The 24915-nt window shown below is 63.3% G+C and overlaps 1 protein-coding gene across 1 annotated transcript; it reads right to left on the bottom strand.

The window, feature by feature from the left end:
• Positions 1-329: 329 nt before the first annotated feature.
• On the bottom strand, positions 330-23576 carry FAH (fumarylacetoacetate hydrolase (fumarylacetoacetase)). The gene is made up of 14 exons (XM_012660094.1): positions 23464-23576; positions 19638-19748; positions 18560-18681; positions 18027-18076; positions 16341-16431; positions 11391-11488; positions 11248-11300; positions 8831-8930; positions 8014-8144; positions 6511-6586; positions 5799-5845; positions 3863-3964; positions 3064-3181; positions 330-547 (listed from the first exon to the last, which is right to left on the bottom strand). Exons 1-14 carry the CDS (start codon positions 23542-23544, stop codon positions 468-470), a joined length of 1260 nt encoding a protein of 419 aa, XP_012515548.1. The 5' UTR covers positions 23545-23576; the 3' UTR covers positions 330-467.
• Positions 23577-24915: the final 1339 nt, after the last annotated feature.

The raw sequence follows: 24915 nt of genomic DNA, 5'->3' as shown, positions 1-24915 counted from the left end.
GACACACACAGACAGACACACACATAGACACACACATAGACACACACACAGACACACAAAGACACACACAGACACACACAGACACACACAGACAGACACACACAGACACACAGACACACACACACACCCTATCTGCTCTGCGTCTCGGGGGGACGCTGACTCACCCTCTCCACGTCCCAGGCGGGGCTGGGCGTCCTGGGATGTTCGATGAGCAAACTCCACAGAGACCCCCGACCTCACTCGCGAAATGAGAAGACGAATGAACGCCCGTCCGTGGGGGAAGGTGCACACACCTCGGCCCAGCGGACCAAATCAGGGACGCAGCGGACACAGCCTGCGGCCCCTGAGCGGGGCACGGCAAGGGCTTTATTGAGCGCTGATGAGGGACGGGGCTCACAGCTGAGGGCGGCCCGGCCACGGGCGGGGGTGGGGCTCCCGCCCCTGTTTCCGGAGGAGCGGGGAGAACCTCACGCCGGCAGGAGAGCGGGCAGCACTTTTCCAGTGCACTGGCCAAAGCCGACGCGGTAACCGTCTCCTTGACAGTGTCCTGGAACAGAGAGGGACAGGGGTCAGTCGTGACACCCCCGGGCCCAGGAGAACCGGCGCCCCGGCAGCTGCAGTGCCGGTCAGCACGGGGCCGGGCCGGGGCAGGAAGGCGGCGTCGGAACGACACACACCCCTGAACGGGGAACGGGCCTCCTGCAGCCGGGCAGAGCTGCAGGCAGGAGCCCTGGAGCTGGGACTCGGGGCCCACCCCCCGCCTGGCGTCCTCAGAGGCACCTGGCGGCTCGACAGCTCCCCTGACGGTGGTCAACTCTCCCCACCTGGGTTTGGGTTCAAATCCTTGGTCTGGTGATCGCCCTGACGCCAGACTGCCCACGTTCAAAGCCCGGCTCCTCTACCTGCTGGCTCTGTGGCCTGGGTCTCTCTAGACCTCGGTTTCCTTATCTGTGAAGTGGACCTAATGGTGGTGCCACCGCGCAGGCTGCTGCGGGGACGGTGCGGGCTAACGCACAGAGACGTCTGGGTGCGGCAGCGAAGGAAACACGTCCCAACAGCTCGCTCTGACTGTTGGCGCCGACACCGCTCTCGCCGAGCGCTGCCACGCAGGGAGAGAAAACAGCACGGGGAGACTCTGAGAGCGCATGCTCGCGCTCGACTCTGCGCCTCCGTGCGCCACACGAGCGACACGGACCAGCTGACACAGGAAGATGTTTCAGTGACACTTTCTCGGTGTCGTCTCCCAAACGCGTTTCTGTGCGAAGCCATCTTGCTCGGTGAAAGGAAACGGTTGTTCGTGCATCTTAGACGAAGCTTACGTCTGGGAGGGAAGGGAAATGCTGAGGACAGGGGCGCTTGGATTTGAACTTCTGTCCCCCAGACCTGTGAAAGGACCAAGCTCTGTGGTTTTAAGCCACCGATTTGCAGTCGTCTGCTAGAGCAGCCACGGGGGACGAAGGCAAGGTCCCCGGCAAGCAAGGAGAGCTCGGGACAGCAGCATCAGTCCACGCCAGCATCCCACGTTTCACGTGAGTTGCGCAGAGACTGGTTCTACCTGAGCAAGGCAGCCCTGGGCGGAGCGAGGTCCAAGTGCAGGGGTTTGCAGGCAACGAGGGGAGCAGCTCCCCCACGGCAGGGGCGACGCATTAGAGCGGGGCTAAGTGGGACGACAGCCTCAGACAAGAGCAGGATGCAAACTCCACGAACAGGCAATAGGGAGCCATGAGACGTTCTTGAGCAGCAGCGTATGGGGGAGCAAAGACGAAGGCTCGACTTCCAGGCAGGAGGGGTGCGGGGGCCGGTGCGAAGGCTCCCCTGGGACCTGGGCATGGAAGGTGGCCCGGAGCAGGCCCGGTGCAGAGGGGCAGGCCCTTCAAAAGGGCGCTGGGCGGCCCGTGCCGAGGGAATGGGTCCAGGGACCAGCCCCGCCTGTCAGCGGTGCCCAGACAGCGTCAGGAAGGCGGGGTGACAATCGGGCATCCAAAGAGAGACGCGAGGTCGGCAGCGGGAGAGCAGGACGCGGAGCGCGAGTGACGAGGCGCCACCCACCCTGCGGGGCTGCGGATGGGCGGAGCAGACACCGCCGACCCCCACGCTTCACGCGGGAATCGCACAGAGAGGGACCGAGACCCCCGCCTTCTGCACCCTGGGCTCTGGGAAACGGCCGTGACGGACGAGGCTGACGACCGCCGCCATGTTTAGGCGCTCACAGGGTGCCGCGCTCTGACGGCGCCTGAGAGGCTCTCAGAGGCGTGGAGCGTCGGGGTTCTGGGGACAGAAGCTGCCTGGAGGGGACCCAGGTCTCATCATCTCCTGGCTGCGAAATCCTGGGCAGGTCGTCTGACCCCACTCCACCTGCTCCTCCGCACGACGGACGCGTGGCGCTAGGGTATGAGCCCAGAAGAGCAGCGACCTGATCTGTCTCTGCGTCGCTGGCCCCAGGATGGGACGGGCAAGTGCTCGGTCAATGTCCACTGAGGAATAAACAAGTTCGCCTTGTCCTCACGGCTACGCCGCGAGGTTGAGTGCTGTGTCATTAGTCCCGTTTTAAAGATGAAAACTGAGTCTCAGAAAAGTCAAATAACCACAAGGACGTCACGCAGCCGGTGGACCTGGGCGTCCAAACTGAGTCTTTCTGACTCCAGAGCAGGTGCTGGCGGCCGTCACGGTGGCCTTCCTCTCTGTCAGCGCGTGCGGCAGACGGAACGGCCCCCAGGGATCTCAGAGCGCCCCCGCCCCCTAGAAACAGGCTGCGGAGGAGTCCCGGGGTCTGCACAGGGTTTTCCGTGGCGTCTGGACGGCGGGGAACCGGCCGTCATCCTACAGCTCCGCGCAGTGAGAAGGAAACCCAGGGAAGCTTCTACCGTCCGCCCGGCGTGCGGAGACCGCGTGTGAAGTCCCGGCTGCCACGCCGTGGCGGAGGCAGAACAAGCAGACGGAGGGCGTGGGGACGCACCGTGGGGACGCGTTAGGACGGACGGCCTCGCGGCCGGGGGGAGCGCCCGCGGCCAGAGCAGCCCACGCGGCAGGAGAGACGCGCCCGCGGGGCCTGGCCGCGCTCACCTGTTATGATGACTTCGTCACCGTCCAGCAGGAACCTCCGCGTCTGCCCGTGGCCCAGCTCTATGGCCCTCGACCCCCTCCAGGACAGCTCCAGCATGGAGCCGAAGCTTTCCGGCTCCTTCGCGGCAGGAAGGGGAAAAGGGTCGCGGGTGTTTACGTCTCGGAGGGGGAGCACGTCAGCGCCGGAGGGGACAGTGCCTGGCAAGACCCTGTGCCCCTCGGCCTCGGTGGGACCACCGTGGCAATGCCCCGGGACCCGGCACCCCGTCCCTTCCTCCAGCTGGCGGAGCAGCTTCCCACGGAGGGCATCGCCCCTTCGGGACCCTGAGTCCCGGCCGGGGTGCCCGGCCCCTCCCGCGGGGGAGAGAATGCCGGGATGCATCAGGCCTTGCCAGAGTGACGGGCACTCGCCCCACCCCCAGGCCATCATCTGGGAAGGTTCCGGGACTCCCCCCGGGGTCACGCCAGCACAGGGGGGGCGGGAGGGGCCACCTATCCTGGGAGGGTGCAGGGGGGGATGGTGACAACCAAGACACGGTCAGTTTCCCGACTCTAGCCACCCGTTGCTGTGAGTCTTCCCTGTGGAGGCCGAGAGCCGGCCTCCGGCCTCACGCAGCCTCTCGAGGCTGGAATCGGAGGGGCCCCTCCTGCACCCAGAGAGGGATGCGCTGGGAGGAGGATGGAGCGGTAAGATGCGCCCCCCACCGGGCGAGCTGAGGGCCCCGGTCTGCCTGGGGAGGTCTGCGTGGGGAGGTCTGCGTGGGGAGGAGGCTGCTCCGCAACGGGACGGGACACTCACCGGCCCGCTGATGGTTCCGGAAGCCAGGAGGTCCCCCGGGCGCAGGTTGCAGCCGTTGACAGAGTGGTGCGCGAGCTGCTGCAGCATCGTCCAGTACATGTGCTGGGGACAAGTGGGGCGGCTGGGCGCGACCGGCCCGCTCCCCGCACGCGGCCCTCCCCGCTGCCCAGCCGGCCCGCCCGTCCCCATAGCGACAACTCGCTGGGCTCCTGGACCCAGGGCCCCCCAGCTCTCTCCACCTCCTCGCGACCTCCGACCTCCGCTCCTCCCCACCGCAGCCGGCCGACCACCTCCTCCAGGAAGCACTGCCTGAGCCCGCAGCACGCCTGACTGCACAGGACTCACGCTGCCCTGCAGGGCCTGCGTCCGCGCCACGGCGGAGGCTGCTGAGAGCAGAGGCCCCAGGCACAAGCCCACCCGGCCTTGGCAGGGACACTGGGGTGGGGGGGAATGAGTCAGACACGGCGTGAGAGCGGCTGAGGGACGGGGAGCGCCAGGCAGTCGGGTGGTGGGCACGGGGCCGCGGCGCCAGGTGGCCACTGAAGGGCTCAGAGGTGACGCACCCGAGCCGCTGTGAGGCCAGCGCTCCGCGCTCAGGCGACGGAAACCTCAGAGACGGTCCGTAGCCACGAGCCCCGGCAGGCCCCTTTGTCCCCCTCGCGGTTTGTGGAGAATGAGGCTAATGGAAGGGAGACCAGGGGAGCGGGAAGGCAGCTGTTCAGAGAACCGTGAGCAAATACACGCAAACACGCGGCTGACGCGCCCAGCCGCCTTGGTCCCTGGGGCAACGCAAGCGGAAACCGCGGCCCAGCGTGGTGGGAATGAAAGGGACATGGCACCACGCGTGGCAAGAACGAAAGGCACACGGCACCACGCGTGGCAAGAACGAAAGGTACACGGCACCACGCGTGGCGGGAACAAAAGGCACACGGCACCACGCGTGGCGGGGACGTGGAGCAGTGGAAACGCTGCCAGTGGCGGTGCCCATCGGCGTGGCCACCTCAGGGAAGTGGAGGTTGCGCAGGCTGAGCATGTGTGTCCCCCGCAACCCCGGAACTCTATCCCCGGCCACGCCCAGCAGAAATGCGGCCGTGTGCGCCAGGCATCCGCAGCAGCTCTCTGACGGCCAAAAACAGAGCCCACCAAATGTCCGTCCACGGTGGGCGGGCCAGTCACGTGTGGGGCATTTATGTGGGACCCACGAGGCAATGAGAGAAACGAGCTATCGCCGCAAACAGCGACGGTGCGGGTCTCGCACACACGGCGCTAGCACAAGAAGCAGACACAGAGGAGACGCGCTGCGTGGTTCCATCGCGACAAAACCGAAAACCAGACAGAACTGGCGCCGCGGCCCCTGTGCCCACCGCCCGACTGCCTGGCGCTCCCCGTCCCCTAGCCGCTCTCGCGCCGTGTCTGACTCATTCGCCCCACCCTCAGTGTCCCCCTCTAGAAGCCAGGGGAGAGGTGACCCTTGCTCGGGGGGTGACAAGTGACAGGGGGCCCCGGGGGCTGCTGAGGTGCCGGGAATTTCCCACCCCGACCCGGGTGCTGGCCACACAGGGCCGCTCTCTGTGTGAACATGCCTCGTGCCGTGCCCTGCGTTGTGTGTGTTTTTACCTGTGTTCTGCTTCAACTAAAAATCCTCTTTAAAAAAAGTGGCTCTCGTTAGTCCAGCCCCTGGCAGCGCAGGAGAAACCAGGACTTGGCCCCAACAGAAACACCTGTTGTCCCCAAGAGAACCACTGGCCACGTCTGTGCAGCTCCGTCTCCAGGGAGCTCTGTGACCTCACGGCCATCTCCAGAGAGGCACGGCGCCACGGAAGCTCCAGGCCCACGGCTGAGCCACCGTCATGTCCCCGCACGGACGCTCTTCTCCTGCCCCGCCAGGAAGAAAGATCTCCCTCCAAGAAGCCGTCCGACCGGCTTCAGAGCCTACCTTAAAGTTGGACCTGCATATGGTGGCCGCATGGCTCATGCCTTCTCCTGTTAGAGAGAGGAGGGCGACATCACGAAGATTTAATTCCATTAAGCAGGGAGGAGAATAAAGGCAGAACTGTCCTGTGGTCCAGCACGATTTCACTTAGTCTGTGGAACTAATAGCTCCTTGGACATCCGAGCTGAGACTTCCACAGGGACGACCTAGCCAGGCGCTTTCTGACGGCCCCTCCCTCCCGGAGCCTCTCTTGCCCCTCCTGCAGGCTCTGAGCCACCTGCACGGAGGGGCGAGGCCCTAGCCTGGCAGTGAGGAAGACGCAGACAGAGGCGAGAAATCGAGGAATAAAGGAGGCGTGGCCAGCGCACAGTGCAGGAGGTCTGCGTGTGGCCCCCAGGCACCCGTGGGCCCCGGGGGACGGAAGGCGACCCCTGACTCTGCCCACTGCAGGCACTGCACCCGACCTTTACGTGAGCTGGCTTGCTTAGCCCTCACCACACAGCGCAAGGTCCATGCCATCATCATCCCATTTCACAGGGGACAAACCAGGGCACAGACCAGTTGGGGACCTTGCCCGCAGTCCTGCAGCCGGGCAGCAGCAGGGCCAGGCTGAGCAGCCTCAGGGGACATGGTCCCGCACCAGGGGCCACCAGGGCCAGGCGCTTGGACACAGGTGCCCACGGAGCCCTGGGCACGCCCGCCCCCCACAGCGCACCTTTCAGGGCCACAGAGAGGTTGATGTCGAACGCGTAGGGCTGGTCGTGGCACAGGTACGGCAGGGGCCTGGGGTCCTGGGGGCACAGCACAGGTCACCGGAGCTCGCCCAGGCCGGGCCCCTGCAGCTCCTGCCCCACCCCCAGCACGGAGGGCCGGGGCAGCGGAGCCGTCCCTCTGCTGGGTCCCCGCACTGGCCCTGGGCAGCATGGGGTGGGGGTGGCCATATGTGCCAGACTCCAGGAAAAGCAGCTGGGGAGGGGGATCCGCAGGTCAAAGGTCACAGGGGCCAAACCAGCGAAGTCCCAGAAAGCCGGGGGAGGGGAGGGCTGGGGAAGGTGGGCAGTGGGGGCCTGCGGGGAAGGGCTGGGGCTGGGCGGGAAGGGTCCTGTGGGCCCCGGGGGCAGGCGGCCCCTCCTGGCGCCCCAGCCGGCTGGACGTCTGCACTTTGGCCGAAAGCAGCGTTTCCCAAAGTGTGACATGAGGCGCCAGTGGGACAGGAGGTCGTTTTTGGTGAGTTTGGCAGTTACGTGTTTCTTTGTATGATTATAGGTGCAGCTGAGGATGCTGGGGACACAAAGCTCCTCCTCTCAATATATAAGTTAAGTTTTAACATGAAATAAATGACAGTTCCGAAGGGGCAGGAGGCGGCACACAAATGGCGTTTGGGAAGGGCTGGCGCAGGGAAGGTGGAGTCCAGACCTCTCTGGTGGGGGCCGCGGAGGAAGTGATGTGCGGGCTCCCGAGAGGAGGAGGGGACAGTCTTGGTGACGGAGGCAGGTGTGGGGGGGAGCAGGGGCAGCGTGAGAGCCCAAGGACTTTCCCGGGGAGCCGGCCTGCAGACAAAGCCCGTCTGCCCCAGCAGGCAGTGCAAAGGCCGGGAACCCCGCCTGGGCCCCACGGGCGAGTCGGAGTTGGGGGGGCACTGCAGGACTCAGGGACACGGGAGAAGCAGGACAGCTCACCGGCCAGAAGCCGAGAGGCAAGAGCATGCTGGGAAGAGTGGGGGGCCACAGGACGTCAGGGTGCAGGGGACTCTGGCCGGCAGCTGCTGGTGGTGGGTGGGGCCGGGGCCCGGCTGCCGCACTGAGGACGGCGGGGGGCGGGGTGGGGGTCAGACCAGGATGCCGGGGCTGGTGCAGGGAGCCGGGGCTGCAGGGCCAGGACCCCACTCCCGCTGCTGGGCTGTAGACTGCATTCTACAAGTTGGGCTCCAGGGGGCGCCCTCCACACAGACAGTCTGAGGGCGCCGTGGGGCGCTGTGCCACGCGTGGTACTGGAGAACCCTTCTCCTGCCAGCCCCGGCCTCAGAGGGTCCCGGACTTTACACAGTTCTGTGTTTTCCCCAAGAACTGTGCTGGGGGCAAGGACACAGGGAGAATGACAGACGCCACAGCCGCCTGGAGGTCACGGGACCAGAATGCCCCAGGGCACCCCGCGTGGGCACAAGCAGTCCCGGGGCGGCAGGACGGGCGTGGGGGCTCCCCGCCGAGGGTGCGCTCACCTGCTCCGGGCCCGGCACGGCGAAGGGCAGGAGGGCGTCCATGGGCACCACCCAGGGCGAGATGGTTGTTGCGAAGCTCTTCCCGAGGAAGGGCCCGAGGGGGACGTACTCCCACTTCTGGATGTCGCGGGCTGCAGAGCGAGGCCAGGGCCGGGCTCACGAAGGCTGGCGGGGCCTCACCCAGCCCCCGCCCCCGACGAGGAGCAGAGACGCCCCACAGGCCCCTGCGCGGGGCTCGGCCTAGCCAGGCTGCGCCAGGGCCGGGGCAAAGCCGGGGAGAGAGGTCCTCTGAGGGCGCCGTGCAGGCCTCTCGCAAGGAGGAGGACGGCAAAGTGGGGGCAGGACGGCCCCATGAAGAGGGGCCCCGTCTTCAAACTGGGAGAGGGACCCTCCCTGGGACTTCGGGCACCGTCCGTCCTACGGATGGCCCGGGGTCGACAGCGCAGGCTCGGGAGCCAGGCCATTTAGCTTCAAGTCTTAGCTCAGCAACTAACTGAAATCTCCCTGTGCCTCGGCTCCTCCTCTGCGAAATGGGAATAGTAAGACTGTCGGGTCAGCAGGAGAATACACGTGGGCGCTAAGCTCAGGGACTGACGCAGAGTAAGCGCCTGATAAATGTCAGCCGTGACGTCAGCCCCGTCCCTGACGCCTACGAGGAAACTGGAGCTCAGAGCGGTGAAGGGACTGGCCCCAGGTCTCCGAGCCGGAGGTCTGTCTGATGCCGGACCCGCGCCCGCCGTCACCGCACCACCTGCCGCCGCGGCTTCCGTGCCAGGGCCCCATGCCCGCCCGCCCCCCGAGCCGCGCCGGCCGTTACCGCTCCAGTCGTTCATCAGCACCATCCCGAAGATGTGCTCGTGGGCCCTGGAGATGGGGATGGGCTCTCCGAGGCTGTTCCCGGGGCCCACGAAGAAAGCCTGCCGCGGGCGGGGGGGAGCTGTCAGGGTCGGGCTCACCTGCAGCCCAGGTCACCTGTCGCCTGGAGAGCGAAGGTCAGGCACTTCCAAACCCCGGGCAGGGCGCGGACGGCCACAGCGGCCTGGCCTGAGTCTGCTGTTTCCAAGTCACGGCCCACGCCCGAGCCGTCCACGCCGCCGCCGGAGGGCAGGGCCGCAGCGTGGCAGGGCCCACCCGCGGCCCCTCTGCACACCGAGGGCCACCAGCGCGGCCTCCGCTTCCTGCGGGGCGTCCCCGGCCGTCCCGCTCTGCCCTCCTCACCCCGCACACGCTTTGCCTCTTAAGGCAGGACAGCTGCGTGAGGCTGTGAGAACGAAGGCGCCAGGGCTGGTAGTCGCCACAAAAGGCCAGAAGGGGCCGCCCTCACGCAGCAAAGGGCGCCCAATGGGCACACCCCACAGCCCCGCCCCTCGCCCCAAGCCCTGCTCCGCCACCCCCGCCTCTGACGAAACAGCACCGACGTCATGTCCACGAACCAACGGGAGACCCAGACGTCACTGGGAAAAACTGGGGAAGTCTCTTTGCAAAGCACCCAGACCTGGCTGTGACATTGGGAAAACTTGAGTCCCCATCTTACGTGTTCTGCGACAGAGTTTAAACATTGCAAATTCTTCCTTAAGATAAAAACAGACCCCCGTTGCCCCATCTCACAGAGGAGCCACCTGCCACTTTCGGACCACGCGTGCCCTCTGCCCAGCCCTTCCCCACACTCCGACTTTCTGCCTCGTCTCCGCCCCAGCCAGCCCCCCAAACAGGGACCAGATGGGCGAAGCATCTGCCTCCAGAGTCCTTCGTTCCCCGAGCGAAGACCCCGCCCCGAGCAGGGGTCCGCGGGGCACCGTCATGGAGGCAGGAGGCGGAGGGCCGGCAGGGAGCCCCCTCCCCGGGAGTGCGGCAGAACCCCCCACGTCCCTCCTCCGCCAGCCTGGAGAAACGGCAGGGCAGCAAAGCAGTGACAGGCAGCTCTGGAAAAGCCAGCTGGTCTCCAGCCTCCCTCAGCCCACCTGACTCCCACGGCCACGGCCCGAACGGGCGGCCCCACGGCCCCTTCTCCTGCGCCTGCGGTGACAACGCCCACAGGGCTTCCCAAGGAGCCGGCTCAAGCCGTGGGTGCTGGCAGGGGGAAGGCACCTCCATCTGCACTCCCTGCCCGGCCCAGCCCCCCGCCAGGTGCCAGAGCCTCCTGCTCCTGCCCAGCTCCTCCTCTGTCCTGGTCCCCTCTCCCCCCAGCTGCCCGGACTTCAGTGTCCCTCTTGTAACGGGCAGCCCTGAGGCACGACGGGCCCCTGGGGAGAGGGGGCCGACGGCACAGTGTCCACGCCCCGGTTGTGCCGTTGCCCAGCTGCGAGGACGTTACCGCAGGACAGGCCGCGTGGAGGGTGTCGGGACCTCCCGGCATCACGGCTCACGACTGCGTGTGGGTCTCTAATGACCTCAAAGTAAAAACTTCATTAAAAAAAAACGTGCAGCCCTGAAGTGCCCACGGTTCTGAGGCCGTGGGGGCCCGGCCACGGTGCCACGGGGCGGACCGGTGGATCCTGTCATTCACGGCAATCATGTTCTATAGTGGCCGCAAGCACCGCGCCGTTGCCTCCAGGCAGACCACCGGGTTGGGTCGGTTCCCACCAGCCCCCGTCAGAACGTTGCTATCAGCTGGACAACACCTAACTACACAGCTGCGTTTTCTGTGTGTTTCTGTTGGAAGACGCCTCCTGTAATACATTTTGTCGATTTGTGAGCATTGAACTGACCGCCAACAGCGCAGAACTCGTGCCCAGACGGAGCTCATCTGACACGCGTGTTCTCCGCGAGGCACGCGGGAGTCCTGCCGCACCGGGAGGCACTGTCAGCACTAGCTCTGCACTTGGGGGCCGCGGGAACAGCCAGTCACCCAGAAAGCACAAAAACGGAAAACGTGGCACCAAGTAGGCCACAGAAAGGACTCGTGCGCGGGCGCGAGAGCCGAGGCCAGAAGGCAGCGGCGCCTGGTTTGGTCTCGGCTGGGACACGCCCAGAGGCGGCTCAGCTTTTCGCTGCTCCGCACGTCCAGGAACGACCCCAGAGCTCTGCGAACACTATCGGAGGGTCACAAGTAAATTCTAGCAAGCAGCAAATTTGCAAGCACGGAATCTGCAGTAGCGGGGAGGGACCGCGCTTCCCACGGCGGGAAGGGGACGCAGAGCCGCTGGTGACTGGAGAGGGGCGGCCGTCACGCAGCTCTCCCGCGGGAAGCTCTGCGTTGCTCCCGCGGCAGGAAATCACCGCGGCGCGGCTCACCATTTCCAGCTCCAGGTCCAGGAGTTCGCAGGGACCGTACACAGGAGGCTTCGCTGGAAGGACAGCAGGAAAGGCGCTGCCGTGAGGGCCGCCGCGGAACGCAGAGCTGGCGCCAGCGGGGCCTGGGCGCCGGGGTCACTTACCGTCATCGGGCCTCATCTGTCCCATGGGCCTTCGGATCGGGGTGCCAGACACGACGACGGAGGAGGCCCGGCCGTGGTAGCCCACAGGCAGGTGCAGCCTGTGCAGGGAGGCAGGACGCAGGCGTCAGGGCGGCCACGCGCCGAGAAACAAAACATGTTAAAAGCAGAAACGGAGTCGACGCAGACACATGGCCCAGAAAGCGGAAGGTGCTCCTGAGTGTCCCCCCACGCGTGAATGGATAAATAACGTGGCACACACAGCGGAACGTCACTCAGCCTGGAAGGGAAGGGACGTGGCACAGGCCACGCACGGGGAACCCGGGGAGCACCGCGCCGGCGACATCGGCCAGTCGAGGAAGGACAAATGCGGAGCGATCCCTTCTCTGGGAGGTCCCCGGGGGCTCAAGGTCCCAGAGACAAAGAGGAGTTGTGGCTGCCGGGGACTAGGGGAGGGGACGGAGCTCCGGTGTGCAGGACGCAGAGTTCTGGGGAGGGAGGGCGGTGACGGCCGCACGGTGTGAGCTGCGCTTAGCGTCACTACACACTTGAAGATGGTTGAGACGGTACATTTTATGTTATGTGCATTTTACCACAATTTCTTAAAAATCAAAAGGTACTTGGGGGTAAAGTCAGACTTTCCACACCCCAACCCCAGCACGGCGCTGACGCAAACACGGGAAGAACAGCTGACAGTGACGGTCGCCGCGCACACGGCACTTAGTCCCGGCGGGCACCGCATGGCGTGCTCGCCACACTGCTTCCCTCTGCGTGTCGTCCTCGCAAGAGCCGTGCTGCGCCAGCCGGGCCGAGAGCACACGGCTTGGCGGAGGCCCCAGTGTGAGGCGGGGGTGTCGGGATTCAAATCCAGGGCTCTCGGCTGCAGAGCTCCGCCGCTCCCGCTGTGGCCCACTCCCCACTCGGTGCTGTGGGACCCTGGGGCCGGTCGCACAGCTCGGAGCAGGAGTCAGCCCAGGGCGGCTGAACACTGTCCAGAACTCTGCTCACAGGACAGAAATGTGGGCGAGGAGACGAAGGAGGAACGGACTCCCCAACGCCAGAACACGCCGCAAAGTGGTTTAGACGCACGGCACCGGCGCGGCAGGTCAACCCAACACACGAGCCATGCAGGGCGGAGGTGTCGCACGTGGTCAGTAAAAGCTGATACACGGGGCAGACTGAACGGCGGCTTCCTGACGACATGCACAGGTGGGACAGTCTCTGCAGGCGTGACGAAGTCAAGGTCCCGAGTTGAGACCACCCTGGATACCCCGGTGGCCCTGACTCCAAAGTCGAGCCTCCTCACAGGGGCAGAAGACAAGACGTGAAGCCAAGACGTGAGGACAGAGGCGCGGATCGGAGTGACGCAGCCACGGGGACGCCTGCTGCCCCAGACGTCACCAGAGCCAGAGGGGCGCGGCCCTGCCGACACCCTGACTTCGGACTTCCGGCCGCCAGGACCGCGAGGGGTGTCTGTTGTCGAAGCCGCTGGGTTTGCGGAGCCGGCGACGGCAGCCCCAGGAATGAGCACCGGCCCCGACCTCACACGAAGGAGGGCGCGGGCGGGTTAAAGGTCTCCGTGGACAAAGAAAGGCTGCGACAAGCACTAGGAAAAACACAAAAATACTTTCGCGTTCTTGGGGTGCAGAAAGCCTTTCTAAACATGGCGTAAAGGTGAATGCCGTGAAGACAAGGGCTGGCGTGCTCGGCTTCACAGAAACACAGAGCTGCTGCGTCTAGAAAGACAACACGCTGGGGGGAACGGTGGCGGCGCCCGCACCGAGGGGCTAATCCTACCTCCTGCAAAGTAGCGGAGAGCAGGGGCTGCAGAGGGGAACCGGCCGGGACTGCGGGCGTCTGCCAAGGAAGAAGCTCCGAGGGGCACCAGCAGCTCCACCGAGACAGGCGCTGGGCTGGGGGTCCTGCCGTTGCCCGTCGTCTACCCTGCGGTACCTGCTGAACTCCGGACCACGAACGTGTATTGACTCTTTGTTGTTGCTTTCAGTTTTGTAAATGTTGGACAATCTATTTTGCGATATTTGCGATACACAAAGAGATACAAAAACACGAACAGCCACGCGCCACCCACGAGCTAAAGAGATAAAACCGATGCAGTCAAAGCCCCTTTGCGTCCCCCGCCCCCGTCTCTCTCCTTCCTCCCTTCCTGCCCCCGCCCCAGAGGAAGCTGGCATGTTCCCCATTCCCCTATATTTCTATACGCTTTTATTACTGGGTGGTGTTTTTTGCATCTTTTTATATAAATGGGACTCTGTTTGTCTTGCATTACCTGCTCAAAATTTATTTTGTAAAAGACTGAGGTCTATTTGAGTTTATTTACATGGAGAGATGTCAATGATGAGGTAAAAAAGCAAATTTCAGCATGGTCTGATTGTGTTGAGGAAATAAGATGTGTGCGTGCATGTGTGTATGTATGTGTGTGCATGCTTGTATGTGTGTGCATGTGTGCATGTATGTGCACATATGTGCACGCATGTGCACGTGTGTGTGCATGTGTGTATGTATGTGTGTGCATGCTTGTATATGTGTGTGTGTGCACATATGTGCACGTGTGTGTGTGTGTGTGTGTGTGTGCATGGGTGCCCACATGCAAAACCTGGAGAAAAGTGCGGGAGGCGGCACTTCCGTCACTCAAAGTCATCCCCTCTGGCGAGTGGCTGGGGAAGGGCTCCTTTTTTCACCCCTTTCCCTCCTTTATTAGGTCAAGTTATAAAACTCAACTGTGTGCACTTACGTGGCTGTAACACCTCACAGGACTCAGAGGAAACAGAAGTTAGTGTCCCTCCCATCCAGACGCTTCCCTGCGGAAGGCGATTTGGTCTGGAGTCGTTACTCTGTGACTTTCCCTATGTGCGCGCCAGCCTGCACAGACACTTGTGAGCGCGTGTGCATGAGTGCGTGCATGTGTGTGCATGTGTGTGCATGTGTGTGTGCGTGTGTATGTACACACATGCATGTGTGTGTGACAGGCTGAAAAATGCCCCCCCGAGACTATCCAGACCCTAATTCCTGGAACCTGCTGATGTCACCTCACGTGGCAAGGGGACCGTGCAGATGTGGAGTCAGGGATCTCGAGACGGGGGACACCCTGATTGTTCCGGGGAGCCCGGGTGTCGCCCCAGGGCCTGGTAGGGGGAGCGAGACGGGCAGAGGAGGGGAGGTGACGGGAAGCGAGAGGCTGCGACTGAGGAGACGGGCGCCCCCACCCTGGCAGGCCGGGAAACGGTTCCCTGCTAGGCCCCCCACCGCCCCCGCTGACACCTGGACGTCAGCCCCGGGCTGATTCCGGACTGCGCCTCCGGAACTGGAACAGAATTTGTTTGTGTGGTTTACACCCTCAGGTTGGTGGCTCACAGCAGCCACAGAGAGCCAACACGGGGTATGTGTGCACACAAATTTCTTCTTTGTCTTTTTACGAAAATGAGAACACACTGTACATAATACCCTGTAATTCGCTTATTTCATTTGTTAATAACACATATCACGCACATCTCTCTGGATCTAGATCTTTCCAACCAAACATTTCATGTGTGAATAGACTGATTTCTCAGCTATCCCTACCAGCAAGCGCTGAGATTGCTCCCAGCTCTGGGCCGCTAGAAACATGGCGGCCCTGGAATACGAGCTCGTCGGGGCTCCTACTTCTGCGGCGTAGGTGCGCGACGGTGAGACTGCAGGTCAAAGGGCGCGCACATTTTAAATTACAAATGTTTACGTGTTTGCTGTGGTGTTCGGGTAAATCACATTGAGCGTGTGTTACCTTACAATGAAGGACAGGAACACAAAGTGAGGACGGCTCGGCCACAGGCCGCGTGCCTCAGACACGGCTGGAGAAGGCCGCTTGCCCCTGCTCTGCTGAAGGGTGCGGGGCAGAGGCAGCCGCGGCTCCCGCACGTGGTTTCAGACACTCTTAACAACCCATGTCCCAACCCCGGCCTCTCCTCTCACTTCCCACTGCCATTGTCCTTTGGCCACTGGGATCCTGGCACTCAGGTGACAGCCAGCTCCTCTGTGCCAAGGACACTAGAATACACAGGCTGTGGCTGGCTGGGGACAAACACAGCCTGGAGCCCACCCAGGGCCAGGGTCTCTAAGACTTGCCGTCCCGAGCCTGGGTTCTGGTCCCAGCCTGCCTCGTTCTGCACCCTGGCCTCGATGCTTAACTGCCCCGGGTTGGCTCTGCTCCCCCTTTTCCTTCTTCATCTTGGTTCCAACAGCCCCTTCCCCTCGTGCACAGCCCATCTGAAACACCCGCTCGAAGACGGTGAAGCCTGTCCCCCTCCAGCTCCTGCGTGGAGCTGGCCGCTCCTGGGTCCGGGGTGTGTGCTGCCACCGTGTCCAGGGACAACACGGAACACAGGACAGGGACCTCAGCTCTGGGTCCTTGGCCTGGCCAGTGGCGCCTGGGAGCTGGGAGACGGGCTCTGGCCCTTCCGTCCTCCCCTGAGCCTGGTTTCCCGCCTGGAAGACAGGGCTTATGCCGACGGCCTCGGCAACCTCACAGAACACCCTGAGACGCAGCCGGGCGACCACGCAGACCACACCGCGGGGGAGGGACGGCACCGAGCACACGCGGGGACTCTTACTCGTCAGACAATGCAGGTACGGAGAACCCCGGGATCTGCGACTTCCCAACGGAACCATGACCCACGGCGTGCAAATGAAAGGCTCCGAAGGAGCGCGGGGACTCGGGACTCTAATTCCAGCCCCATCCTCGAGGTGAAGGAGCTCAGGGGACCTGCCCGGGACCCCACAGCGGGAGCAGAGCCAGGCTGAGGAGACCAGGGGCTGGGACCGCCGTTTCCAGAGGCTGCAACCTCATGTGGTTACGGGCCCCTCCCGACCTGGCTGTGGCCCAGGAGGGGCCTGGCCGCTCCCGCAACAGATGTGGACAGACGGACTCTGAACCACCCGAACGCCCGGCCCAGGACATACCAGTTCGGCAACAGCGGACTCTCCTTGCCCCTGAACATGACTCCCACGTTGGTAGCGTGCTGGCGGGAGGAGTAGAAGTCCGTGTAGTCTCCTGCAGAGGACCCGAGAGCCCATCAGTGACCCAGACGCCTCGGGAAGGAGAAGGGATGGTTGCAAGGGTCGGGCGGAGTGTGCACACAGCACCCGCAGCCCCAGCGCTCGGCCCGCACCGACCGCCCCAGCGGGGACGGCACCACATGCGGCACGGAACAGCCTCGCCAAAGACTTGTTCTCAAAGCCCGCAACTGGGAAACAAAATAAGAAATTGGGAGCCAAGAGTTTCTGAAACCCACAGTGGAACCTGGCTGCCGCCGCACCCCTTAGGCAGAGCCTGCTGATTACAATGAGCTGAGCAGGGTGCTTTGCAAGCCGCAGGCACTGTCTTCTGCAGGAAGAACCAGCTGGGACAGTTTGCCTGTTTGTCTTCCTAAATCTCCCCTCTGGGGAGAAAAAAGCTGGGTACACCCCAGTGCCTGCAGCCCAGACTGGGGATGGAGGTGAGGAAGGACAGGAGAGAAAGGAGACTTAGAGCCACGGGTAGACTGAGCCTCAGCCGCTGCTTCCCGGCTCCCGTCACAACGCACAGAGGTAACAGCTATTTTACAGAACAGATCCGTGACAAAAACACACAGAGGGCACTGTCGTCACCCAGACATGAGGAAGAATCCCTGAAAGACAACAGGTCACCAAAGAGAGCACAGTCGCAAGCGTGCAGGAGAGGGAGGAGGAGAGGCTGGGGGGCAGGTGACTCCGCCCCTGTGCCGGCCCCACCTGTCCCTGGCCCCGCCCCTTAGCGAGCTTTGTCCAAGCAGCAGGTGGCTGAAGACTCAGCCCAGACTCAAGAGCTGATGGGGGCACGCAGACGTCCCAGGGCAGGGCGGCCAGTGCCTGGGTGCACAGGTGCCAGGCCACCCGCCAGGGAGGTGGCCTCACGGGGCAGACAGACAGACAAGGAGGGAGGACACAGGCTGGTTTAGCCTCTCTCTGCTTCAGGCTGAGAGAGTTTCCACAGCTCCAACTTCCTGCCTGACACTGGCCCAGACTCCCTGCCACGCTCACTCAGGGCCCTGCACGGCCCTCTGGCCTTGTCCCTCCAAACTGCTGACTCACAGCCTTGTGGAAGGAGAGAGAGCGAGAGAGAGAGAGAGAGAGAGAGACAAAGAGAGAGAGAGAGAGAGAGAGAGAGAGAGCGCGAGAAAGAGCGAGAGACAGAGAGACAGAGAGAGACAGAGAGAGAGAGCGAGAGAGAGACAGAGAGAGAGACACAGAGAAAGAGACAGAGAGAGACAGAGAGAGCGAGAGAGAGAGCGAGAGACAGAGAGAGAGACACAGAGAGAGACACAGAGAGAGAGACAGAGAGAGAGCGAGAGAGAGAGAGACAGAGAGAGAGAGGGAGCTTCTGCTGCGCAGGGCGCCACGTGCAGCTGGTCACAAACTCCAGCAATCTGCATCCAGCCCGGGCGGGTGCCCTGCCCTTGGCACAGGCCGCGTTAGTGCTGGGCCTGGGTACTGAGGACAGTGACGGGAAGGGGTGACGGTCCCAGAGCCCCCTCCATCCCCCGACCCGGACGCAGCGACCAGGCAGTGGCCAGCCTTCTCGGCCCACTGAGCCGCCCCGTCCTTGTCCTGGGAAGACGCTGCACTCACCTATGGTGGCCGGAAGCTGCATCGTGGCAGAGGCCTGGGGGGTGAACGCACTGAAACAGAACCGGGGCGTCAGGGCCAAGCAGGCAGCAGAGCGGGGTCCCTGCTCTCTCGCCCACCGCCGGCTCAGCCCAGACCGCCCCCAGGGTCCTGCTCACAGTCTCCAGTGGGCACGGCCAGGGCCTGGGGCCAGAGCGAGGCCGGGCCTGGCCGCGGCACGGAGGGCGTGCGCCCATTGGAGCCCAAGTGCCTCCTTCCCCTCTCTTTCTGTGCCCACCCTGGGGCGGGGCCGGGGCAGCGGGAACCCCTCCCCCGGTGGAAACCAGACAAGGGCTGGGTGAGAGCAGGCGCCAGGGTCATGCCGGGCTCCCCCAGCCCGCCCGCCAACTCGCAGCCTGGCAGGCGCCGGGTGAAGGCCGGTCTGACTCCGCCAGGCCGAGGGGCCACGCTGTGCCTCAGGGCGGCACCGGCCGGCGCGGGACCCTCGTCTCCTCTGCCGGGCCCCCACCTCCCGCCACCGTCCACGCGCTCCTCACCGCTTGCGAAGCTCCGCGTCATCTCTGAGCCTGGCCCGGCCGGCGGACAGCAGGTCCTGCAGGAAGGCCCTGGCCTCCTTCCAGGCGGCCTGCCCCAGGCCCATGAAGCTGTTGAGAGCAGGCTGGACACGCAGGGAGAGAGCGTCACGCACGGGAAAGCCCTGCTGCCCTCCTGCTGACGGAGGTGACGCCCGACCCTGCCGCTTCCCTCCCGGCCACGCGACCCCTCGGGACCTCTGCTCTCAGTCTCGTTATCTCTTCACCAAGCCGGAGAAAGGCACCAGCTTCCTGCGTGGCGCTTCGGCCCCCGAGGACTTGCATCCACGGTCCGAGCCCGGGAGCTGCTACCGGGGACAGTGACCGGCAAGCCTGGCCCGGCCGGCGGCTGCAGGTGGCAGCACTCTTCCAGGGCAGGCGCACGCCCGCTGCAGGGGCACAGCCCGAACCAGCCCTTTCCCGTCCCCTAAGAAGCGTCCCCTAAGAAGCGTCGCAGCCAGTGAGGCGCGGCAGAGGAGGCGCTTGTGGGTGCTGAGCGTCAGCGTCCCAGCCCCAGCTCTGACGCTTCCAGCCGCGCGCCCGCGAGTCATGTCTCCTTCCAGATGCCCAGGTCCCGGCCCGCCTGGTGCCGTTTCCGGCTCCCATGCCAGGGGGTCGTTGGGGGACCGAAGGAGAGGGTGTGTGCGCCGCTCCTGGCGTGCAGCCGGGCTCAGTCGGACCACTCTCCTTCCCGACGCTCCTACCTGTGTCTGCAGACCTGGGGGCAGGGCTCGGGCCCCTGCCTTGGGGACCCGCGCAGGCCTCGGACCAGCGGAGGCTCACACGGCTTGGTGAGCAAAGGAACCGGAGCTCCTACCCAGCACTGCAGACACTGACGCTCTTTCCCCCTAGGAACCCCCCTGCGGTGAGAAGCCACCCTGAGGTGCCCCGAGGCCACCTCCTGCCAGCCTGTCTGTTCCAGAACAGCCCCAGCCGTACGTAAGTAAAACCCCCAAGACCACTGACGGCAAAGAGTGTTTCTTGGTGGCATTTGCAGTAAGTGCTGCTGAGATCAGGGACAAGCCATTTCCCAGTGTCCTACCTGATCGAAGACATCCTGGTGTTGGGAGAGGACAGGTCCGGTGAAGAGGTGTTTAATGACGCTGAGGTCCAGGATCTGGTCACCGATGGCCACGCCGATCCTTGGTCTTGGCTGGGAGGGAGACGGCAGGGTCAGCACTGGGCAAAGCCTCCTACTGGGCTTGGCTCATTCGCTAGAGAGCCTGTCTGTTGAGCAGCCCATGGGTGCCCCTTTGGACGACCCTTCGTGCAGAGGGGACTGAGGAACTGGATCCACAGACCCTGTGTCACCTCTGCTTCCAAGACAAAAAGGAAAGAGAGTGTGTGTCCCTTGAATGGGAAGTAAGTCAAATACCCCTTGGAGTGGGGGAAGAGCAGGCAGCCTGGCCCAAGCCCTTTGTCCAGGCAAAGTCCCCTGCAAAGTTCCCCAGGCATTGCTTAAATGCCTCCAGTGACGAGGAGCTCACCACCTTGCCAGGAAGCCGGGTTAATTTTCAGGTTGAACCCAGGCCTTCGCTCAGCGCAATTCATCTGTGTAGCCCAGCGGCGAGTGCCTCATGCACAGCGCCGAGGGCCAGGTGGCCTTGGCTGGCGGGCTCTGCGGGGGCTCGTGGGGAGGAGAGCTCAGGTTGTGAGGGAGCCAGGCTGCTCAGACAATGGGGGGTGGGGGGGTCCTTTCTGCTCCATAAAATCCCAGCAGCAGCGCTGACCAATACAATGTCCTAAACATCTGGCAAGGCCTGGCCTTCGTCCCCACAACCCTGAGCTCTGCTCGTCAACAAGGAACCGTGTTTGCAGACCCCCCTCCCGGGCTGTCCTCCTGAACCGCCAGCTTTGCCAGGTCAGTCCCAGGAGCACAGAGGTGGGCTGTTGGCTGGGCTGTCGCCACCAGCTGCTCCCTCTGGTGGGCTGAGAAAAGGGGGCCGCTTCCCCATGCGTGTCAGCTCCTGGGGTCGGGGCCGACCAGGGCCACAGCCTCACAGCGCTGAGGCCCCGGCAGAGCCTGCCCTGGAGGAGGCTACCTGGACAGCCCAGCTACTCGCCCTGGAACACGGCAAACCTGCCGCAGGGGACAGAGCTGAGCCACCGGGACCCACGTGGCCATGCACTCCGGGGACTTGCAGAGCAGACACCGGGGCCACACCTCTGACCCTGGCCCCGCACCCGGCTGGAGCCAGGAAGGAGCCATGGAGCAAACTCCAGGGTCTGGTCGCAGCGGCTGCCGGCTTGCTCAGCTGCAAACCAGGCCTGGAAGCACCCGGTGGTCAGGTACCCTTGTGCTTCAGACTGTGACCCGAGCCCCTGGAAAACCAGTTTGAGGAAGTGCGTCCCTCCACCTTTAGCCGTGGCAGTTATTTTCTTCAGTGCTAGGTTAGAAGGGACTCGGGGTGGGATCCGGGATCCCTGGGGCCCCGGCCTGCTCCCACCATCCTATCCCTTCAAACAAGTCCCTGGGCCTCTTGTGCCTCAGTTTCCCATCTGTAACTTGAGGGAGACAAAGTAGGGAGAGATATCCCATTTGTCTAACTTTAAGGACTGAATGTGCATTGCCTCTGTTTTGTAGCGTTTGGCCATATCTAATGCAAACTTGCTCAAAGCAAAGCTTTACCTAACCCCCAGCCCGACAGAGGAAAGTGTGGGGTTGGGAGGCTGACAGATGTGGGGTCCAACCCCAAATGTGCAAGTTACTGGCTGTGAGAACTGGAGCCTGATGCTCAGCCTCTCTGAGCCTCAGTTCCTCATCTGTACAATGGGGACAGTAACATAACGGTAGGTTTGTTGTCAGAATTCAATGAATATCTGTAAGTCTCTCGTTATAAGAACAGACGCAGGGTAGACACCATTCATACCACAAACAGTTATGGGGCATCCTCTTGGTACCAGCACTGCAGGAAGGCTGCGGAGGCGCTGGGGACAGAGAGGAGTGACTCGGTTCCTGCCCCCCAGAAGCAACAAGAGGAAACAGTGCGTGGGGAGAGACATCCATGGCCGGGTGCAGTGGGGAGCTCATTCAGAGCGGGTGCTCAGGGGATGCCTCTCTGCGCAGACGACATTTGCACTGAGTCCTCAAGAGTGAGAAGGACCCAGGCTTGTAGAGAGAGAAGGAAGAGGATTCCAGCCAGAAGGAACAAAGTGCTCGGGCCCCGAGGCAGGAAACCACGTGTCTCAGAGCCCGGCTGGGTGGGCAGACGCCAGGAGGCCCGGCAGGGCAGGGTCACGGGTCTGTGCCAAGGCACTCCCCACATCAGCTCCAGACCGCACGGTTCGTTCTCAGGGGCTCCCAACCCTGCTGTCACAGAGCACCACTCACGCCTGCCACTCCAGAGTTAGCCGGAGGGTGTCCCCTGTGTCTTTGTCCCCAACTCCCAGCCCAGAGTCCTGCCCAGAGCGGGGGTTTGTAAGCATTCATGGAATAGAGGAATGAATGAAGTGATGGCTGCATTAATTCACTGTTGTCCCACCCAGTGAGGAAGGCCCAGCTTCCGACAGGGGGAAGGGAGGTTTTGCCTTGGCAACTAGGCCAGCCTAGAGAGGCAGCCGTCGCGTGGGAAGGTCCAACAGGGCAGCGACAGCTTCAGACGAGGCCTGTTCGGCTGGAAGGCCCTGACCCCTGTAAGGCCAGAGGCCACTCTCCGTCCCCGGCACTTGCTCAGGGCCTCCCTCTCCTGGAGTCCCCTAGGGCTGCTCCACATGCTCCCCCGCCAAGACAGCAGGACACGCTGTCTGAAGGCCCCCAGCCACACTCGAGGGACGATAATTTGATCCCCCTGGGAAAGCAAGTCAGAGCACCCTGCTGGGGCGTGCCTACCTCCCACCGGTGTTTCTGTCCCTCGGATTTGCCTCCCAGCAGAGGCGAGGTCAAGCACACATCCACTGGGGGCCAGTGTGGGGAGGCGGCAGAGGGAGGGCCCTGCCTGCAGAGAGGGTGGTTGGCGAACCAGGTTAAGGTTTAACATGCCTCTTATTTGTGTCCTCCGGGGGATTGAATGTTAACTTTTTGAGTCCTTGCAACATCTGGTCAGGTCTGCCAGTTGTGAAACCACACGTTGACTCTTCTAGAGCAAGGCATTGCCGCAGGCAGGCCCACGAGAGACCGGCCACTGGGGGCCAATGACCAGCCAGGGGAGAGGGGACCTCCCTTTCCAGGAAGGGGCCTACGGCCAGGCACCCCGTTTAGCTAGCTGGAGCTTCCTGAATACGGCTAGGTACAGGCAGATTCCGGGGTGCTGCGGTTTACAGAGCGGAATCAGGAGTGTACCTTTAAAGTCAGGAGCAGAAATCTAAGTGAAATACCATTAAAAAATCCAAGGGAATCTGCTTTTCTCACTATGTGTTAATAAACCCCCAGTTTGCAAAGACTTCTCTCTACCAACCAGACCACACTTAACTAAGTCCCCGTTCCTTTCCTCTCCCAAAGGGCGCCCTCTGGCCGGCGGGGGAAGCACGACAGGACAGGACCGCGTCCCGGACCCCCTGCTCCGGGCAGGAGCCGCGTCCCTGAGCCGCTGAAATGCGGGTTCTGGGGTCGGGGCTAACCAGAGAGGTAACGAGCAGCCCCGGCCTGGGTGGGGGTTAACCAGAGAGACAACCAGCAGCCCCGGCCTGGGTGGGGGTTAACCAGAGAGACAACGAGCAGCCAGATCGCAGGGCAGCCGCGGTCGCACGAGAGTGACCAGCCCGGCCACGGCGACGCCCCGCGCTGCCGACGGGAGGGGGGTCCCCCCACCCCCGCTGCGTGCCCGGTGTCGCACAGACCCGCGGCCACACGACGTGCACAGCGGAAAGGCACGGCGCGGGACTCGAACCCGCACCCCCAGACCCAGCTCCCCCGCCCCGCCCCCGCTCACGTTGCCTGCGGTGCAGAACACGCCGTACGGCAGGTTGTGGATGGGGAAGTCGCAGTCCGCGGCCACCGGGATGAACGACATGCTGGCGGCGCGGCGGGCGGCGGGCGCACTGCGCTGGCCGCGGCGGGAGGGCGGAAGGTCCCGCCCCCGGACCCGCCCACTGCCCCGCCCACGGCCCTGCTCATTGCCCCGCCCACAGCCTGGGCCCCGCCCACTGCCCCGGTCCCGCGCTGGCCCGCCTGTCCCCGCCCACGGCCCTGCTCATTGCCTCGCCCACGGCCTGGGCCCCGCCCCTTCCATTGCCCCGCCCCGCCCACGGCCAAGATCCCCGCCTGTCCCTCGCCCGGGCCCCGCCCCGCGGTCCCGCAGAGCCGGTGCGGCCGTGCGCGGCCCGAGGGCGACGCTGGCTCCGCGTCCCCGACGCAGGACCGTCCGAGTAAGTGACCCCGACTGCCCGGACTGGAGGTCCGCTCCGCGGGCGGTTCTCTCAGCGGGCGGCCCGGACCCTCCCGGACCGCGGGGCCCAGGTGCGGCCCGGAGTCGGTGCGGTCGCCGACCGTCGCCGCGACTCCTTCTCCCTGCGAGGTCAGACCAGAGCAGGGCTGCAGGGCGCTGCCCAGTGAAGATACGTTCGACGTGTAGATGCAAAGTTCTTACGAGTCTAGCGAAAGCGCTCTTGAAAACCAGGTTTAGAGTCATAAAAGGTGTAGGCTGCAAGAACGTTATCGATACATAAACCAGTATTTGAAACTCTTACCTTTTTTTTTTTTTTTTTTGAGACAGACTCTCGCTCTGTCGCCCAGACTGGAGCGCAGTGGTGTCATCACAGCTCAGCAGCCTCCAACCCTGGGCTCAAGTGATCCTCCTGCCTCAGCCTCCCGGGTAGCTGGGACTGCAGGTGTGCACCACCACTCCTGGCTAATTTTTTATTTTTGGTAGAGACAGGGTCTCACTGTGTTGCCCAGGCTGGTCTTGAACTGCTGGCCTCAAGTGATCCTCCCGCCTCGGCCTCCCAGAGTGCTGGGATCACAGGTGTGGGATCACCAGGCCCGGTCCTGAAACCCTTACTTTCTATTAATTTGCTTTGGACATTCTCAAAAATGCAATGAATTAATTAGAGTCAAAAGTTAATTAATGGACACCGCAGAGCTGACTGAAAATAAAAATTGAAAAAAAAAATTAAGCCAAAATCCTAGATATTAATTTTAAAGAACATTTTAAAGATTGCAGAACTATCCCAGGATTTGTAAAAATAACTTCTTCCTTTATGAGTGTCTTTAAATGATGAACAGTAATAAACAGGCAGAAGACTTTCAGGTAAATAAGAAAGTGTTACACAACTCCTTTGCCTGCAACGCCTCGTCCTGCTTCTCCCCTCATCCACCGCCCTGCCCCCGAGTCACCGTAAATCGTCCTCCTTCTTCCAGCACACGGGTCACCAGCCAGTCCTGC

The sequence above is a fragment of the Propithecus coquereli genome, unplaced genomic scaffold, assembly GCF_000956105.1.
Source record: "Propithecus coquereli isolate 6110/MARCELLA unplaced genomic scaffold, Pcoq_1.0 Scaffold655, whole genome shotgun sequence".
Lineage (NCBI taxonomy): Eukaryota > Metazoa > Chordata > Mammalia > Primates > Indriidae > Propithecus > Propithecus coquereli.
This window is presented reverse-complemented; position numbering and strand designations above follow the sequence as displayed.